At 34.1% G+C, this 20,868-nt stretch overlaps 1 protein-coding gene across 2 annotated transcripts; it reads right to left on the reverse strand.

Annotated features, from left to right (window-relative positions):
- Positions 1 to 4,063: 4,063 nt before the first annotated feature.
- Positions 4,064 to 19,450, reverse strand: LOC145557607 (valine--tRNA ligase, mitochondrial 1-like). 2 transcript variants are annotated; one of them, XM_081618782.1, is made up of 21 exons: positions 19,327 to 19,450; positions 18,865 to 18,992; positions 18,186 to 18,248; positions 17,310 to 17,479; positions 17,160 to 17,232; positions 16,355 to 16,420; positions 16,165 to 16,248; positions 14,337 to 14,414; positions 14,156 to 14,239; positions 13,934 to 14,013; positions 12,365 to 12,422; positions 11,988 to 12,290; positions 11,715 to 11,885; positions 11,142 to 11,341; positions 9,603 to 10,005; positions 8,948 to 9,199; positions 8,349 to 8,849; positions 8,049 to 8,155; positions 7,151 to 7,250; positions 4,673 to 4,818; positions 4,064 to 4,425 (listed from the first exon to the last, which is right to left on the reverse strand). In XM_081618782.1, the coding sequence occupies exons 2-21, from the start codon at positions 18,967 to 18,969 to the stop codon at positions 4,245 to 4,247; spliced, it is 3,225 nt and encodes a 1,074-aa protein (XP_081474908.1). In that variant the 5' UTR covers positions 18,970 to 18,992; positions 19,327 to 19,450; the 3' UTR covers positions 4,064 to 4,244. The 2 variants fall into 2 exon arrangements, with proteins under 2 accessions (XP_081474908.1, XP_081474912.1); XM_081618786.1 differs by having other exon boundaries at positions 18,865 to 18,995; positions 19,327 to 19,424.
- Positions 19,451 to 20,868: the final 1,418 nt, after the last annotated feature.

Here is a 20,868-nt window from a genome sequence, read left to right on the forward strand (position 1 = left end):
TGAACAAGGAAGCCTATCCTTACTCAGTATTGTACCTCTAAACTTGTCTCTTTGTTCTTATTGAATATATATTGCTTGTTTATTAGTTATTTATTGCCTTGTTATCGTTCTAAATTGCTTTATAAATTATTGGTGGAATGATTGTTATTACCCCTCAAACCCTAGCAAATTCTTAGATGTCCTAGTTGAGATTTGTCTAAACAACAACCACCCAAAAGTCTAAAACTAGTCAGTCATATGGGGCAGGTGCTTGTGGTAAGCCGCCGCCTTGGTTATCAACTACGAAGTATTCTGTTTTGACATAACATGACTTTAATTTTCATTTTTCCAAAACCAACTGTTTGTAAGATAAATATTAAATTACCATTGTCATTATGTACTCTTATATTATAAAATTGTATTCCGAATTTTAACTTCAGTTTTAGTGGATGTCATAGAGTAAAATATAAGGATGGAATGATAGCAAAACACAAAAATGTTGATGTATTCTGAAGATATGTTCTGAAGATACATTCTGAAGATATTTTGAAGGTCGTGAATGCCAGTCAGGAACAATATACTCTGAAGATATTGCATTCTTGAAAGTCTGTAAATTAGGGGAAATCGAAGATAGACTACTCTCATTTGACAGTCATATATGTAAGTCTCACTTATGTTATGGAACGTTTGAGGAAATTGAACCCAGCCTGGCCTAATTATGGATGAAGAAAATAAGAAATATTCATATCAAGGTAAAAATACAATGCTTACCGAGCTGAGATTGAGAGTAGACATTGCGATACATGACAGTTAAGGACCAGCACATAAGGAGAATTGCTCAATATGCTAGAAACTCTCAGCTGCATCATAACAGCCAAAAATATAAAGAAATATCATACTAGTCTCACCATTAGAGATAAAAAAAACAGCTCATTTTGTATTTCAATATTCGGTTTTGAGTCTTACCATAGGAGATGGTCTAAAGAGTTCCAGCTTTGAAAAAATGTGGATGAGATGGTATTATCTCACAAAGCAATATATATGATATGAGAAGAGGCATCTCATATACTAGTGCTATTCAGGGTTTAAGGTTGCACCATCTTACATAGAATTCTCGCTTATTATCATCTAGTGCGCCAAAACATGACATTTTGATGATGTAAGAATGTAGCCATTTTATACAAATATGTACACTTGAATATGTACTTGTTAGAAATCTAAACCTTCGTTCTAAGTGTTGGGGAAATTTGTGTTTAAACAAGGGTTACAAAAATAGCAAACAAATTAAACTGGAAAATCTTCGAGGCGTGAACGGAATCACTTTCCCAAAAGTATAATTCCGACACTATACTACAACCGGTTTTTCACGGAAATTTACTTAGGAGATACAACAAAAAACAACTGCAATCACAAGTAGGATGATTACAAACAATGTAATTAAGCTTTTTGTAATTATGATGATGATAAATTAAAAACTTTGCAAAGACAAGGAAAAAGAAAAATGAATGTTACTGTACGAACATCACACCCCTCTTATTCCAACTTCCAACAAATATATATAGTAATATCATTTTTAGAGCAAAAACCCACCAAATAACCGTCAAAAGTTCAGCCAGAAATCTCAATATTTGATCGGGCGTTGAAAGCCCGATCGGGCGTTGAAAGCAGTGTCACCAAAGAATCATGTACGGGCCCGATCGGGCTAGCATCAGCGTTTAATCAATCATCCTTGCGCGCCCGATCGAATGGTGGTGGGCCGATCGGGCGGTGAAACAGCAAGAAATAGCAAAGCTCACGCGCCCGATTGGGCTACCACCACTCGATCGGGCTGCGTAAATGGCTTTCTTCTTCTTTGCATTTTCGTTCAATTGAACTTCCATGGCTCAATTAAATGAGCTATGTTGCTGCTACTTGGGTAATGTTCATGCTCTAATCCTTGTTTAATCAATTACAACACCATATCCTAAACAATTAATTAAACAACATGGAATTTATCTTAAATACTCTAAATTATTCAACACTAAGCACATCTATTAAAAATTTTAATATTGTTGAGTTATCGTTATTATCCCCTTAGCTTGTTACCCCCTTCCAAATAGCTTAGTCTAGATAAACAAAATTGAAGTTCAGCAATTGACATTTTTGGCCAAGTGTGAGTTGTATGTCATTCATATAAATTTCAGAAGAGAAGGAGTGTGCGGGTGCGAGTGTGAGTAGTGTATATAAAAACAACAAGTAACAGATAAGGAGAACCTCAAGTCCTAAACAAGCGGTGGTGGATCCATCAGAATCTGTTTGTTTGCTGCTTCGTAGTCTTGCTGCTTCAAAGCCTCATATTTTTCCTACATGCATACATGAGATATCACTCATCATCGTTCTTTCTGTAATTCAATACAATAATTATAAATAATGATTAATCTCATGTTGGTTATGACTACATATACATACTGTAAGTTATACTTTCTCCGTTTTCTTTTACTTGCAACACTTCCCTAAATAAAAAATGTCACAATACTTGCAACACACTATAAAAGGAAAGTTATTTTAGGGTAAAACTATACTATTTCCCTTATTTAAAGCATATGGCCCACTAAATTACACTCCTAACAACCACTCATTTCATTTTAAAGTATATTATATCATGTGAACCCCACATTTCTTAAATACCGTGAAAAAGTGTGTGTTGCATCTAAAAGAAAACGGAGGAAGTATGTAATATGTACAATTTAATTACATGCAAGTAAAGAACATATGGTTAATCAAGTCCTTAAAATTTAGTTGACATCAAGATGATGAACATACATTCCTCCTGAAATTAAACGTACGTGTCTTGAGATTTTATGCGTCATACAAAAGGATAGGGTTTGTAATTGTATTTTGTAATTATGAATTTTTAATATTCATCTAACTGCATTTTTATTAATGATGCAGTCATTTTGATTAAATATATATACTTTTGCATAAAATTTTATTTCATTTCATGATTTTAATTTCAGTTAAAACAATAGAATAAAAAAAATAAATAAATAAATAAAATAAACTCATTAACATTAAACTCATAAATCATATGAGATTAACTTAGGACCTGTTCTCATACGTTTATTTTCAATTCAGCTCCTAATTTCCTTCTCAGTTCAGCTCCTAATTTCCTTCTCTTATAAAATATTCATTTGAGTTCGTTCAGCTGAGTTCAATCTATGAAAACAGGCCCTTTAGTTCATTAACAATTCATCATTAATTAATCTGACACGGTATTGTGTGTGTGGGCCACAGGTCGAGCCTAGTCCGCCTTTATTTAGGAGAAGCACAATGAGGCACGGCACGACAACGCATGCTAAAATCAATGCAATTTTGCCGAGGCACACAAGCCTAAACCTACACGACGGCACATGGGCCTAGGCCTTGCACGGGCCAACTTTATAAAAACTTCAATTGTATAACTCAAATTATAACTCAAATTATAACTCGTAAATTTAATTGTATTTGTAAAAAACTTAAGAAATTTGCATAAATTTACGTACTTTGTACGAAATTTAAACGAATTTAAAAGTTGTTTACACAAATTACCTTTTTTCCGGAGAATCTTGTTGAGCATGAGCTTCCATTGTTGATTTTAGTTTTTTATTGAGAGAAAAAATAGAGAGATGAGAGAGAAGGGATATGTTGCCTTGAGGTGAAATGTTGCAGTTTTTTGGGTAAATCAAGTATGTGGGTTAGTATCTGATGTAATCATGTGGGCTGTTTTCAAGCGTGTTGGGCCTTGCCCAGCTATTGTAGCTGCACCAGGGTCCATAGTTGACTAACCTAACTAACCCCAAAGCACATGGGCCTAGCATGAGGCTCGGCCAAGAGCCATCTTGAACTATATCACTCTTTTTTTTTTTTCCGAGCTCTATTGGCTTTGTGAAATCTACTTGAAGAGTAAAGAGAGTACCAAAGGCACATTGACAAGCATTGTTCACAAAGTCGAAACCATGTGTATGTATACTTGAAACAAAATTGCAGATTCCAACAATAATGTATAACGTCATCTGAATATCTGATCACACAACGCTTCAGGTCTTAAGCTCATTTCTAAAGGAGGGGAAAAACAACTGCCAATCTGCCATCATATAAAATGTTACCAAAATTTGACCTTATGATCACAAAAAGAGTACAATGTTAAACTTCCTGAATCATTGATACATTGCTTCCATGTAAGTAACAATAATTGGAAGAACGCATAATATAAATCTGAAATGAAATTAGCTCTGTATTTCCCCCCTCTATTTCTCCATAGCTGCTTGGGCAGCGATATCTTTTTCAAGATGCTCGCTTGCCTTTTCAAGCGACAAGACCTCTTGGACAAGTTTGGTCAATTTTTCCATATTTTCCTCGTGGATTTGAGGTCGTATCTTCTCTTTGTATCCAGAGGCATCCATCATCTTTTCCAGAACCTCTTTTTGCCTGTACATCATAAACAGTTTACCATCACAAAGGAAACAAAAGCATCACCCACAAACAGGAATCCTCATGATAAAAAAGAATTTTTATAGCCCCTAAGAGGTTTGTACTTTAGACTCCCAAACACGGCATGAAACACTACATGAAAAATTTGGTATAGGATAACTTGGAAAAAAAACAAACAGAAGACGAAATAAAACTAAAACTAAAAGAATGGAAACATTCAAAATATTATTGAGCATACACTCACCTCTTTGTTTCCTCCATCTTCTTACTCAGCTTCTCGCGCTCTACTTCTGCATTAATTGTTCCTTTAAGCTCAAGATAAACACTGATGTATGCATTTACAACGTCTCGTGAACATCTGGCAAGAGCAGCTTCATTCTCGTTCACAATCTGCAAAATACAAGTTATAAGATAAATGGTTATAACCAAAAGCAGTAAGATTCAGCCATGGAAAGATAATACAGAATAGCAAAAAGGAAAGCATTCCAAGCTCTTCTAAGTCTTCTATCAATAAACAAACAAGAGGGAGTCATTTTGCTTAGATAAAAAAAAGTTAAAACTATACTACATATACAATGAGTTGATCATTAACGGGTCAATAGAGGGACTACAAGGCCAATAACCCATGGATCAATAGCCCCAACTGCAACGAACTAGCGTGGTGTTGATAAATAAAATGGACGGAAGGTTGATTTGGATAAATAAAGCTCGGAGCTTTCGTACAATCGTCAATGGCTTTAGGCCATCACTCTCCAAGACTCTCTAAACTTAATACTTTCTGCCTGCCTTCTCTATTCTAAACTACTACTATTTATACTACTACTACAAAGCATAAGATGGCAACAATGCCTTAATTACTTCTAGTACTACTCTTGTCTTCTTCCTATTTTTGCACACTACAAACAAATGGCCTAAGGAGGCCTGTCTGCCCTGCTGCTCCTCTGCCCTCTGTCTCTCTCTGCTTGATGTTGTTGTTTGTCTCTGTTGTTGTTGGTCTGCCCCTGCTGCTTGCTGTAGGTGGGTGTCACGGGTGGTGGTGGGAGTGGGTTCATTGCACCAACATTTTTCTAACTAGTTTTGTCCTAAAATAGTTAGCAAGCCAAAAGTTATGGCAGCACAACATATATAATCTAAACTTCCGTTAGGCATCTTTTTGTCAATTGTTTTGGCTTCTTTTGTGTCAAATTTATCTAGATCCAAGTCATGATCTTCTGCCTCTCAAAGGATTCTAATCGATGGTAACTTGTATAAGATAGGGTCTTAATATATCTATGCTACAAAAATCACCTAATCTTAGGAATCCCAGTCTATCCCATCTTTCTTTCAACTTTTATTCTCTTAGTTATCTTACTCAATCCTTATCATTTGGTTTCTTTGTCAATTTTCCTATTCAATCCAATCTTCCTTGAGTCATGTTTAACTTATAGAATTGAAAATTTGTTATTGTCCCCATTCACAAATTCAAGCATTTTATTTTCTTGACTGAAAGGTCTGTAACCCATTCTTGAAAAACCATCGATATACTCTCCTACTTTGTTAAAAGTTCAACAGTGACGCTTGACTCCTCAAAACAATTCATTTCTTTGTGTTTTTCAAGCATCCAACTTGAGCATTCCATATGTTGGAGGCTTGCTTCATCAGAATAATATCTACAGGTTCACTAAGACCCTCAATCAAACTCAATACAAGTCACAAATCCAAGTTGGCGCTTTACACCCCCCCCCCCCCCCCCAACAACAATGGCTTTCCAAGATAAATTTAAAAACTTTCATGGAGACTCACTAATCACGATGCCTGTAGTGTCCCTTCTATTTTCTAGATATTATTAAGATGACTATTAGAATTATTTAGAATACATAGGTCTCCATGCCACAATTGAGTTGTATAGGTGAGGGAAATTTGTGCAGCAGAGATTAAAATTCGGTACAAAAGTTCAAAGACAATTCAGTACAAAAACTCAACGACAGATGAAAATGATGGAGGGCTAGATAGACTGGAATCATTAATCAGGAACTTTGCAGGTGACAAACTATAATTGAATCTCAATGAGGGGAGAGGAAGAAATAAAAGGTGAGGGTGATTTGTGCAGCAAAACCTCATAAACAGATGAAAATAACGGAGGGCTATATAGATTGTTATCATTAATCAGGAAGGTAATCTGAAGGTGAAAACTTATAATTGAATCTCAAAGAGGGGAGAAGAAAAAAATAGCAGGATTCATCCTGTTTGAAAATATCACTAACAAAAAAAGAGGTGGAAAGATCAAAAAAGAATGCTGAGCAGAAAAGGTACTTGGGCTTATAAAATTTAAGCAAGTGAGTGATTGAAGCTTTGCAAGAAGAGTTCCAAGACTTTGATCCAGAGTTGCTTCACATTCAAGGATCTAAATAAACTACTACAATCTCCAACAGTGACCCTGCTTTTCTAGAAAGACAATCCTTGTGAGTGATAGCATGTGTGAAGGTTCCATGTGTATAATTTTAATGGTGTCACAAAAAAATTGCATTTCTATACTGCTAAAAGAATTTGAATAAAGAAAGAAAAAAAAAAAAAAAGAGAGAGAGAGAGATATGGAATCCTTAACAACACATACCAATCCTCACCAAAAAAGAATAAATGCAATCGATTGATCAAGAAACACAACATGCAGAAAACTTGAACCAACATCTGATTAGGAAAATCATAAAAGTATTTAATCACAAATTTACAATAGATTACACACCTTTAAAGATGACAGACCAGCAAGCGTTAAAATTTCCAACTCATGACTCCGAACATTGTCTGCAACTTCTTCATTCAGGCAAATTGCAAAAGCTTGTCTCCTAAATAACACATAAATGTACCCTTGCATTAACAAATAATGAAGATGATGAAAATTATAATAATAACTGAGGAATTGCAATTTAAGTACACCCCCTCAAGTCCTATATCCCAAAATGCTGCTAAATATGCTTTATACAAAGTTTGAAAAAGAAAATAATAAGGTACAAAGAAGAAAGTGGCGGATAGATATGGGACCAACTTTAGAGGGGATGAAAAGTATATCTATGTAGCAACTAAATTGGAACATCTCAAAAAGGAATACATAGACAGTGATTTGGTTTAAAAATAGTGTATGCCACGACATTGTAACTGTGCTAGCACTGGTATACAAAAATCATGGTGTTATTAAACAAACCTTTGATCAACAAAGATGCTACAGCTTTTAAAGAAACATAATGATGGAACAGTGCTGCTGCTGGTAAATAGAATCAGAATTTGGGTAGAGAGACAGGTTTGTTCATGCAGTGGTGGCAGCGGCCATTCCAGATTATGACTTTGGGGAACAAAGGACCCATCAACCACATGATTGTTTACATATTATTTTCAAAATAAATGGTCAACATATAAGACGGCCTCAGGCACATAGTTCCACAGACTTTCCTTACATATGTATGACTCACCACAAACAAAAAATAAATAAATAAATTACAAAAAAAAAATGAAAAAAAAAAGAAGTTATAGACAGCTTGTATGAACACTAATTTATTCCTCAAAAAAAAAAAGAAAAAAAAAAAAAAAACACTAATTTATTAACAAAAGAAGGAAAATGAAGCAGATAATTTGCTTAAAACACTTACTTTTCATGTCTTTCTTTAGCAGGTAATAATGACTTAAGACTCCTCAGAGATTTTACAACAGACTCGGTCAGCTCCATCTCCTGCTCGACACTCTCATTGGTCCAAGACTGCAATATTGTAGTGCATACAAAAGCAGCTCATCATAAAACCAGTCACAGGATTTCAATGAAAATAATACTACATACAGGAAAGACAAAATAAAACTAATTATTAGAACATTACAGGAACGAAAGAATGCAATTGTTTATGAGTAAGGACCAAACTAGGAAGCCAGAAATACATCAGATTATCAGAATTTACCTGTATAACAGAAGGATACTCGCTTATCACAATAGATTCTTTCCTTATAGAATCTCTTGGTTGAGGAAGCCTCTGCCATAATTCTTCTGTCACAAATGGCATAAATGGATGTAACAGTCGAAGCCCACTGTCAAGGCAAACCCATAATGCATCACGAGCATAACCTCTTGCAGCTGCAAATGACTCCTCATTGCCGGCAAAATAGGGTTTGATTACTTCTATATAAACATCACAGAGCTGGAATTGCCACCATGAATACACAGTAGTAGCAGCATCAGAGAACTCATATGCCTCAAGAGATGATACAGTTCTAGCAACAGCCTTGTTCAGGACAGAGAGTATCCACTGGCAACTGAATGGCATGACATTGGGATCTATACTGGTTGGAGGAGAGTAATCATCCCCAAGTTTGCTCATAGCAAACCTGATAGCGTTCCACAGTTTATTGCACCATTGACGGTACCCAACAACCCGTTGAATATCTAGATTTATTTTATCAGACTAAAGTAGGAAATATCACATCAGTAACAATATAAAAATAATTCCCTTTCAAACAAAAATATCAATCTTTCAGATAGATTGTGGCATTTTGCACAAACCTGAGCAGTATATGAAACAAGAGCAAAGCGAAGAGCATCAGCACCACATTCTGGAATGCCATTAGGGAAGTCTCTCTTCTGTACATCTTTGGCTCTGGAAAGCTCACTGGGATCCAAGTTTCCTTCCTCCAGTCTCTTCTGAAGATCTTCTAGAGAGATCCCATTTATAACCTCAAGAGGGTCCACAACATTCCCTAATGATTTTGACATTTTACGCCCATGTGCATCACGGATCATGGGATGAAGATAAACCTACAAAGTTCAAATCATTATCTTTACAGGGCAACACTATATATAAACACACCAATCAAGTTAACTATAGGTGAATTAGTAATAGGCCAATCTTCAATAAGTCAATACAAAACATGTCAGTCATGTGTGAAAAGCACATGTCAAGATCCCCTATCATGACAAACTAGCACAGCACTGATATTTGAGCTCTTCTATTAGTACAAAAAAGGATAACATCCTGTAATCAATACATCAAAGAAAAAACTGTTCTTCCCTTGCAGGATGATAATGCAAAGCAGCAAATACATATACTGATATACTAACTTCATAAAATCTAACACATAAAACGAAGAGAACCTTCATGTCAACATGCAGCCATTAATATATAGCATCATTGCCCAATAGACCAAGAAACCAGATTTACCTTTCTAAAAGGTACATCCCCTCCAAGTTTCATCCCCAACATTACCATCCGAGCGACCCAAAAAAAAAGAATGTCATGTCCAGTTTCAAGAACTGAAGTTGGATAAAAATTCTTCAAATCATCAGTCTCATCTGGCCAGCCCAAAACAGACAACGGGAAGAGACCAGAGGAGAACCAAGTATCCAGAACATCAGGATCTTGAGTAATCTGAAACTTCTGCCCAGCAAATTTTCTGGTAGCCGCAGCTTGTGCCTCTTCCTCACTTCGACAGACTACCCAATGGTCATTATAAGCACCCAGTTCCTTCAGTTCATCTTTCTCCAATGTAACATACCAAGCAGGTATGCGGTGGCCCCACCAAAGTTGCCTAGAGATGCACCAGTCTCGAATATTTTCAAGCCATCTGCAAAAAAATATGACTATCAATAATGAAATATAAACACAAAAACAAAACAAAAATTAATGGAAGTGAAAGGATTTGGAAAGGTAGCTACATAGCCAATAACAATTATTATGATAATAATAACACAAAAACGATACAGTTATCATAAACAAGCTTCACCTTCGCCATGATACGAAACCAATATATAAAAAAAGAGTGCGCTTATTTTCCCTTCAATATTGATGTTGGAAAGGATACAAAGGAGAGCATTTAGAGCAATGCTTCCCTTCTCTGTTTCTTGAAAAGTGAATTCGGAAATTACACTCCCAGTTAAGTATATAATCCCTCTTTATTATTTTCCTGCTTTAACTTTTTCCCAATTTTTGTTAACACTACATCCACCTTCCACTTTCTCTCTTCTACAGTTCTACTCTATCCGCCTTTAATTTATTACCCATGAACCAGCCCCTTATCTTAAATATTTTAATTGGCCTGCGTACCTCCAGCAAGTGGGTAGAAGAAAAATAAATGGGGTACGTATTTATGGGTATACATAAAGCTATGTGCTTCCTCCGTTCTCTATCACTCAGTTGCAACTTTTGTAAATTGCACAATTCATGTTCGTCCATTTGACCACCTCTATTGATTAATATGCTGGGATGTATAGTCATGTTAATCTTGTTAAATTTGTATCAAATCATATTTTCATAGTATAAAATTTCCTATAAATTTAATTAAGTATAATTAGAGATAAAAAGGGTTAAATTTATGCATTGACAACCGTGAAACTCGAAACTTTTAAACTAAAAGAGAATGCAGGGAGTAGAAGTCTTGCAGAACAGATAGATTAGAAATTAATGTATTGTCTAACTCTGCAATTGGAAAAACTACTGATTACTTCTTCAATTGTCAAATAATTAGAATGTTGCAACAAGTCACTACAATGCGATTATAGTACTACTGCCAACTTCCAGGGAAACAACAACAACAAATTAAAAAAAAAAAGTAAAAAAAAAAAACTATCTAAAAAAAACACTGCACCATTACAATGCGATCATTATACTACTATCACCTTCCAAGAGGAAAAACTCTATCAGTATCAATAATCTTGACATAATGACAAGCAACATATCAGAGAAGATAGAGATTTGACATACCTTTTCCAATCAGCTTCATAGGTTTTTGGGATGATCTCAATCTTTCTGTTATCATTATCAAGAACAGCATCAAGGGCATCCTTAGCCATAGAGCTGCAGTTGACATACCACTGAGGCTTTATCAATGGTTCCACAACATCATTACTTCTTGAACAAATTCCAAGACGCATCTCATTGTCCTTAGCACCTCTATATAATCCCTGATATACATAGAATTCTAAGATAAGAAAATTTGAATACGTATCCAAAAAAAAAGCTTAGCACAATACATGCCAGAACAGTCGACACTGAACAGGAGAGTTATGGAAAATGAATGTGCTGAGCACAATAAAAGGAACGAATGAGGATAAGATTTTGCAAAATGACAAATGAACAATGAAAACAAGTACACATATTTTCAAAACATGTTGAACTGACTAGCCATAGGGCCTAGCTCCTCCGAAACAGGCTTCCTGAATGCTAAATTGCTAACTAGGCATCAAGATACAACAAACTTCCCCTATATCTATAACAGACATTAAACTTCAACAGACGCAGCCACAATAAGCAGGGAGGAGATCAGAACAACCATACCTTCTCTTCCAGTGCTTTAGTTATTGCTACACGAGCTTTAAATCGTGGCAACCCTGCAAATTCTGGCCCCCCATTGCTGTTTATGTTCCCATCATCAGTGAAGATGTTAATGAACTCTAGTTGGTGACGTTTCCCAACCTCAAAATCATTAGGATCATGGGCAGGCGTGATCTACAAAAGCATGAAATAAAGCATTTAAAATTCACAGAAATCAGAGGGAAGGGGGCAGAGAAGATCAAGGTAGAAAACATAAGATGCAAAGGGAATTCATACCTTGACAGCACCAGTCCCAAATGCTGGATCAACAAGTATTGCATCACAAACAATTGGGATTCTTCTTCCATTAAAAGGATGTATGGCCACTTTGCCATGCAAATGCTTGTACCTGCTATCATCAGGATGTACAGCAATTGCTGTATCACCCAACATTGTTTCCACTCTAGTAGTGGCAACAACAATCTCACCAAGATTATCTTCTAACGGATATGCAAATGATGTCAAGACACCAAATTCTACAGGATCTTCGTATCCAGGAACTTTTCTCACTTCCCTTCCTTTCAGATCAACGTAGTCCACCTAGAAATACCACATGTCTTTCAGAGAATGGCAGAGAATATCCAATAAGCACATCATGGAAAGAAAGAACAAACCTCAATATCAGATATTGCAGTTCTCAACACACAATCCCAGTTTACCAATCGTAGATCCCTAAAGCCAACCAAAACAAGAAACAATAAATTAAAAATCAATAAAAATTCACATCAAGATTCATTCTGATACATTTCGAACTAAATGAAATATCCTAAAAGTACATTTTAAGCTGAGCTTGTAGGAGGCTGGAGCTTATATTCATTTGAAGTTAAGCCATTCAGATATCATCAACATTTAGCAGAAGAAAGAATAATTTGGTCAAAACACTGAGTTCCATATATATATTATTACATGTTAGGACATCTTCAAAAGCCAAGCAACCAAGTTTATTTTTCATTAAATTGACTGCAAGATGCAGGATCTTCAGGATATATGAAAATGAGTTGAATTTTAAGCATATTGCTATAAAAGAAAATTTGCTAAATGTCGTGACAAAATGTCAAATGATACAGTCAACCAATAATCAGTTTTGGCAACTATATTTTAACTGACTCTAGGAGAATCAAATTTCCCAAAAAACTAAAAAATTTAATTTACTGTTTTCGTTTTAACAATACAAAAAGTGATAAGAGAATAAGGAAATGTATGTAGTACAAAACATTGAAAGCTTCTCTGAATGGTCAAATGCATCAAGAATAGGATACCAATACATCAAAAGAATTGCAAGAAGTTGTAAAGGGAAATATTTAAACAAACTATGACGATGAAGCCATTAGTGTCCAATATTGATAGAATCATGATTAAAATAAGGACTGCACTTACTGAACCACAGATAAGGTGGCATGGGCCATTCAGATCTTTCATTACATCAGTATCTAATATTACTTCCGTTTTTTTTAGTTGACACGTATTCCTTTTTAGGAAGTTTATTTTTAGTTAACATGTTTCCTTTTTGGATAAATTTTATACTTTGCATTTACTAATCTACCCCACTTGCTTTATCATTCTTTCTCATCTCCTTCATATGTGTGCCTAAATTGAACGTGTCAACTAAGTAGAAATGGAGGAAGTAATATGTAAACACAACCTATTTCCACATAACCTGTGTTCAGGAGATGTAAATTTAGGATCTGTAAAATTATAAATTCAAAATACTCTCAGTCTCCACTCTCCAAGGATTTAGCATTCATCTATTCTAAAAATGATATAAGTATCGCATATGCCATGAACAATAAACAATTCAGGTTTTGTTGGTTAGTTATTCTGAGGATGAGGTGTTATTGCTTACAGTAACTTTGTTACTATTCTTGATTATAAATGAAATTTATTTGTTGCCAAAAAAATTAGATATTCAGGTAGATTTAATCTCCAGTAATTAGCCTGAGATGTCCTTTAAAAATTCAATATTCAAATGTACAGTTGTCGTGTTGTACACTCAATAGACAATAATTGCTTCAAACTCCAAATTGATTTAATTTCCCTACTTTCAGCTCATTTAAAGGAAAAAGAAACACATTGCTTCCCACATCAAGGCTAGTGTTCCAGCTAGAAGCAACCTCCACTTATCAGTTAAAAAAGGAGCCAGAAATGCACCACAGATGCCAAGCAAATCATCTAGTCGAACATACCTATAGATCAGACCCTCATTGTACAACCTCACAAATGCTTCTGTCACTGCCTTTGATCGTTTCTCATCCATTGTGAAACACTGCAGACAATAGAAAGGAAGAAAAGAAAACATAGATGATCAGCCAATATACATATACATCAATTGCTCTAAACAATTAAATCAGAAAAAATAAAACAAAAAAAAAAAAAAAAAAAAAAAAAACAGAGAAAAAAAGAAACACCTCTCTGGACCAATCCATGGAAGCACCAAGGCGACGCTGCTGCTTCAAGATTTTGCCACCATACTCATTTTTCCAATTCCAAACCTTGTGTTACAAAAGAATAAAGAAAAAACAAGAATTTCACCTTAGCTCATATTTGACAATAATAATATTAAAATGGAAAGAAAGGACAAGAACTCACTTGTGAAACAAACTCTTCTCGACCAAGATCATGCCTGGTAAGCTTTCTTTCACGCATTATCTTTTTTTCGACAACTACCTGCAAAATTTAACAAATCAATATAGTCAAGCTTTATTGATAACAGGAAGATCATGCGGGCGCAGATTGGCAGATATTTAAACTATAAGCTGTGAGCCAATCATGAACAGTGCTCTTCATAAATGTTGTGATGTAAATTTGAAACAAAAAGAAATTAAGAAAACCAGCAGAAGAATTGAGCTTGTGAAACAGCAGAGCAGACGGCGCCAGATAATATAAAGACAGGTTTAGAGCCAAGAGATCAATCAATCAAAGCCTTAATCCCATAAGTGGGGTCGGCTACATGAACCAAAATTGATTATAATAAAGCCTTGATTTTTTCTCCACTCTCTAGTGAGGGGCATAAAGGCTTTGGTCCATTTCAACCCCTTTCAAGCTTCAAGTTTTAAATTTAAGGGGGCTGATTTAAGGCAATGTTTTCACCGTCTTAATAAATAAATAAATTAACTGTACGAAAAGAATATCAACAGCAAAGAGATACAATTAGAATTTACACGATCTTCAAAATCATCAGAGAAGCTTAAACAGTCAATTTGGGAAGCTGAAATTAACAAGGAAAACTACATGTAAGTGTAGAAATAACTGAAATTCCCAATAGTGAAATTTTGTTGATTCAGGGAGTAAATCCAAAAACATTATGAAAATCTTGTTGTATTGGTTTATTAGTCAACAACTAATTTAATATACCGAGTTAATCAAACAAGTATCTTTAAAATTAAAAAATTGGTTTTAGAGAAAACTTTCACATGTTGGTGCTGAACATTAAGACGTGAGGACTTTGCCCTTTACATTACCAACTACTTTGTGCAATACGATACACCAGTGACCGAAGTTAGAATATAAGTGTATATTCTAACCCTAGCAACTATTTTTTTTAATAGTTTAAATAGTAGCTATGGCTAGAATATACCCAAGATAATCTCTAAACTTTGCATAAATAAGAAATCAAAGGTCCTAGTTAAAGTGAGAGCATTTGTGTAAGCTAGATCTTTAAGAAAGCTTTGTGCAGACAATATGCTCCAAAAGGTCTTGCTCACATGCCTTCCTTGATTTGAGAAAGACTTTGCAATCTACAGAATGCAGCTGGAGATTATATTTTGCAGAATTAGTGCAGGGAAAGAAAAGTTACTTTGGAAGCCTGCAATAACGAGACAGTGTTGGAGGAAATGGCTGCATATTTTATGGTGTTGCCACGTGATCTATTGCTGGATTAGGCAACTTTCTTAGCTTCTTTATCGGCCATAGCAGCCAGAACTTTCCTAAATTACTGTATTGGAGACATAAGGAGGACATGAGCTAACTTGTAGTTTTGACTTTCAGTCTAATTCCAAGGACACCTAGTCCACCTGATGTGTTCTTACTATTGTTTGGGCAAATATTAACAGCCTTCAATATTTTATCTTCTAAATAAATATTAAAAAGGAAAGGAGGGACAAAAGGTAGTAATTATTAACTGGTGAGAAAATTATTTTTTGAACATAATAAGAACTTGTTTTTGTTTTTTTTAAAAAAATGGAAGGGGTAGAATAGTTTTTATGAATTTTAAAATAAAATACTCTTTGAGGATTGCATTAATATTCAAATTTTGAATAAGATACAAAAACAGACCTAAGGGAGCCACAGATAAATTAGGATAGCTTTCTTATCACAGTACTGAACAAACTGGTAGGGCAACCTTTTCCGTGGCTCAGCAATAAAAAAAATAAAATAAAATAAAAATTCAAACAAAAAGACAGTATCTAAATTTAACCTGTGTTGCTATCCCGGCATGATCCATTCCAGGAACCCACAATGTATTGTAGCCAGACATTCTCCGCCAGCGAATGATTGTGTCCTGCATAAGATTAGGTTAGTGTCTCATCTAACAAAACACTATCATAAGAAGCTTCACATACAAAACACAAAACGACAGAGAGATATGAAAGGTATAAAAGCCAAACCTCGATTGCACCAGTAAGAGCATGACCAATATGAAGTGCCCCCGTCACATTTGGCGGTGGAAGAACCTGCAAGACTCAAAACAAATCGATGTTGTAATAAGATTAAATCTCAAATAATTTCAAGGTAGGTTAGCCACCTAAAGGGCGATAATAAAACACTAACAAAGCGAGTTCAATGTTTCAGTTGCACACACAGATTAACAGGTCACGCAAGCACAGGATTGCCAAAGGCCACTAAAAATTACTTTATTTCTAGCAAATCCAATGGCAGCATGACTAAAGAAAATTGAACAAGCCGCAGAAAAAAAATCACACACAAATGACTGAAACAGCCAATACTGTTAAGGCAAGGCCCCTGACTCCATCACCTTGCTAGAGCTCCTCTATAAACATCAATGTAAAGTTGGATTATTTGTTATGTTTGTATGCTTAAGTTTCATTTTGAATCCTTCTTCAGGGGAAAATCTATACTAGATGCACGTACAAACACACACATTAGGTTGGCCCAAAAATGACAATTTAACACTTTCTAATTTTTTTGTATGGCTCAATCAAGCAATGGAAAATGAGGAACTGTTTCCCCGAAAACCATTTACACCCAACCAAACAGTCAAATTTTATAAAATAAAGTAAAAATATATGAACAGCTGCTTCCATACCAGAAATTTCCCTTTGACTTCCATTAGGACAAAGGATAAACAAGTATATAGTGCCCAGCATGGAATTCCCTAAGTATATAGTTATAGCACCCCAAATCTACAAGACTCTAGCAAACAGTTCATTAAGCCAAATAATGAGCACTCACAATCACAAAAGGTGGTTTTGAGCTATTAGACTCTGCCACAAAGAAGCCAGAGTTTTCCCACCAATCATACCATCTGCACCAACAATTTGCAAAAGAGATCAGCACACAATAAAAATTATTCAACTGGAGGCTTCAAATAACATTACTCACGATTTCTCCACTACAGCAGGAGAATACTGCTTTGCCATTAAACTCGAAAGCTGCTTCTTCTCACCAAGTGACGTCTCTGGATCTAAAAAACTCACAGGATCCTCTTCCTTTGCATCCTTCTTTAAGTTTTTCTTTTCGGCCTTCTTAGAGGTGTTACTTGCTTGTTGTGTCTAACACAATTGTATCACATGATTAGGCTTAGCCAGATTTATTTACCAGCCACATGTAAAAACTTATACATAGTCCCTTAGGAATTATCAATGATTTTTTTAACTTTCTCCGTTCTCTTCAGTTGCAAAGTTTTGACTTTCACATTAGCCAATGCAATTTCAGCCCTTTATATCTCTGATTATAAATAAGTAATAAAAAAATGCCCGTACTTCTTTAATTCTATTTTAATCGCAACATTTGGAATTTTACACAATTCAGAGTATTCACACTCTCTTTCGACTGTATTTTGTGATTTATACATTAGAAAATATATTCATGAGTATTTTTTTTAGAAATATCTCAAAATGTACTTTCAAAACATCAACTTTTATTAATTTTTATTAAAGTGCAACTTAAGATATTAAAGTTATAAAATGAGTATTGGCAAACATAAAACCCCCAATGTTGGATTAAAAAAAGAATGGAGGAAGTATAACGCTTTGATTTTGTGCAAGTATAAATTGAGATGAATTAAATAAGAACCCACATGACTATATTTTGCCTAAATGCCCAACATATAGATCAACAAATGTGGTTAAAAGAGATAACATGAATAGTGCAAATTTCCAAATGTTGCAACTAAAAGAGAACGGAGAAAGTATGTCGAAATGTACAGCAATTTGGCTTCTTTCATATATACATACAAATTAAGATAGAAGCGTATACCTGCAGTTTGGCAGCTTGTGCTTTAAGCGCTGCCTTCTGTTTTTTTAATTCTTTTTCTTTTGCCTGTGACAAGAAAAGGTATCATTGCAATTTAGTGTCATGCCACAATGAAGGATCACAGCTATAACTAACTGTTTATCAGAGGAAGAACGGAAAAGCAGAGAGATTCAAACAAATCAACACTCAGCAGCAGATATACAAACTCAAATGCCAGAGAAATGAAAACAGAAAAAAATGACAAGCAGAATAAAAAAAATAATGACAGGAATAGTTAAATCTCAACCTGAAATGCCACTCTAAAAAGGATGGAAACATTGAACGACATACACTCAATAATGCATACCCAATTACTTTATACATCCAATTGCGATTGTGCCAATATAAGGGTCTACGCCTAACAGAAGCAAACTTTAAAGTTTTGTCTAAACTACAATAGAATTGTTTCGACAACTCCACTCTTTCGTTCAGAATCAAATTCCCTCCCTCCCCGCTCACCAACAAACCAAAATAGTAACAATACTTTGCTTTAGCATAAACCATTTTCAATACCACAGTTTTAATCATGCAAAATAATGATGTAGCAAATTATCTTATTTCAATACTCTTAAACACCTAAACCTTAATTCCTCATTACCGAATTCATCAATCAAGGCAATTAACATTCACACACACTACTGACCTTCTCTTCCTTTTTCTTTTTCCTTTCGAGCTCTTCGGCCGAAAGGACCGGGCCTGTCCCTGAACCAGGGCAAGAACTTTCATTTTCAAGGTTCCGTCCCGACATTAGGAGATCGTATAAACAAAAACCTGCTACACATTAGCAACCAAATGTAGCTTAATTATCAAAGTAAACCAATATCATAGTTCAATGACTTCAACCCTAACATTAAAAACTAAAGGATTCTGCAACACTTTAGCAACCAAATTTGATAGCTATTAATCCACAAATTTAATAAAAAAAAAAATACATTTGATTCAATTATCAATTAGGCTCGTAATTTTCTTCTCTCGTTAGTAATTAGAAAAATAAATTCAAGTATTCGAACTCTGAATTTACCAACTGAGAATTAAATTAAATTAGATGAACAATAAACCCTAGATTGTGAAATTGATATGATGATTACAAAAAGAAAAAAGTTACCTCAGAAGCTGCTTCAGCGGAGGAATGAATATCAGAAGGCGCCTCAATGGAGTGGAAGAAACTGAGAGAGAAGGAAGTAGGGCTTCAAAGGGATAATTTCTACGGAGTTTTTTTTTTTTTTTTTTTAACCGTTGAGATTAGTTAATTGTAAATCCATATTCACTCCATTTTATTTCAGATTTTTAATTTTCCTTTGGCTAAAAATAAGTTCAGTAAAAAAAAATATAAAATAAAATAAAATAAAATTTTAATTTAATACAAATAATTTCAGTTCAATAAAAATCAGTAATAGTATAGAAGAAATAGAATAGAGAATCAATAATGATAATTTTAATTCAATAAAAATAAATTAAGTTGAGTAAATATAATTTCAGCTCAATAAAATTAAAGTGACGTGAAGGATCGAGGCCTAACTCCTAATACTCAATTCCTTTCGATAAGATTCCTTAAAATAAATAAGAAAAAAAATACAACACTACCTCAGTACCTCATTACCTTGGGTTAAAATTAAGGGTGTGTTCTATTCACCTGATTTTCACCTATCTAAACTTATTACATCTGAAATAAGTGAAAATAAGGTGAACAGAACATACCCTAAATAATGATGTTGATATACTAGTATTTTGTACGTGCTAGAATTTTGTATAGATGTTAAGGCCAGATTCAATCACTTTTGTATTTGGTAACTAGCTTATTTGAGTAAAATTAGCTTATTTGACCAACATTAGCTTATTGACTATTAAATAAGCTAATTCAAGGTGTTTGGTGGAAAGCTTATTTAAAGAACTTATTCCACTAAATAAGCTTTTTTTTAAAAAGGATTTTTTTTCAATTAGCTTGTTCGATTCTTATGGTGAAATGACACTTATACCCCCATTTAATAAAAAATCCTATATGAATTACCTACCCCACAATTAAATTATTGGTATTTCACATAATCAATCAGCTTTAAACAATCAACTTTTTACCAAACACTTTTCTACAATAAGCTAATAAAATATGTTAGTCAAATCAGTTAATACAATCAGCTAGTTAAAATCAGCTAACACACTCAGGTTTAGTTTTCAAGTTTCAGCTTTTCCCCAAACACGGCCTTTATTTTTGCTAAATTTAAATTATTTTTACTAAATAAATTATTTTGTTGGAGTTAAATTATTTTCACTGAAATGAAATTATTTTTACTAAATAAATTATTTTTTGCTAGACTTAAATTATTTTTACTAAATTGAATTCATTTTTGTTAAACTGTTTTTTTTACTAAATTGAAATTATTTTTGTTGAATTGAAATTACTTAAACTTTATTCTCTATTATATTTTTTTTCTTTGAATTGAAATTATTTTTACTGATTCTCTATTACATTTTTTTGTTTTTTAAGGTTATTGATTTTTACTGAATTGAAATTATTTTTAAGACTTAATTTTACTAAACTAAAATTATTTATACAGATCCTAAAAAAAAAACTGTTCTTTTTTTTAGAATATTTCATGTGTATAATTTTTTTATGTTTATTTTAACCGAAATTCAAAATTATATGTGTTTC

This window comes from Chenopodium album, chromosome 1 (genome assembly GCF_948465745.1).
Source record: "Chenopodium album chromosome 1, dcCheAlbu1.1, whole genome shotgun sequence".
In the NCBI taxonomy this organism is placed as follows: Eukaryota; Viridiplantae; Streptophyta; class Magnoliopsida; order Caryophyllales; family Amaranthaceae; genus Chenopodium; species Chenopodium album.

Coding starts and splice junctions, on each gene's coding strand:
- LOC145557607 (XM_081618782.1), bottom strand. CDS start 18,969: ATGTCGGGACGGAACCTTGAAAATGAAAGTTCTTGCCCTGGTTCAGGG. Junction 16,421..17,159: donor CAAAACCACCTTTTGTGATT/GTGAGTGCTCAT, acceptor TGAGTCTTGCAG/GTTCTTCCACCGCCAAATGT. Junction 8,156..8,348: donor AGTATCCTTCTGTTATACAG/GTAAATTCTGAT, acceptor ACAATATTGCAG/TCTTGGACCAATGAGAGTGT.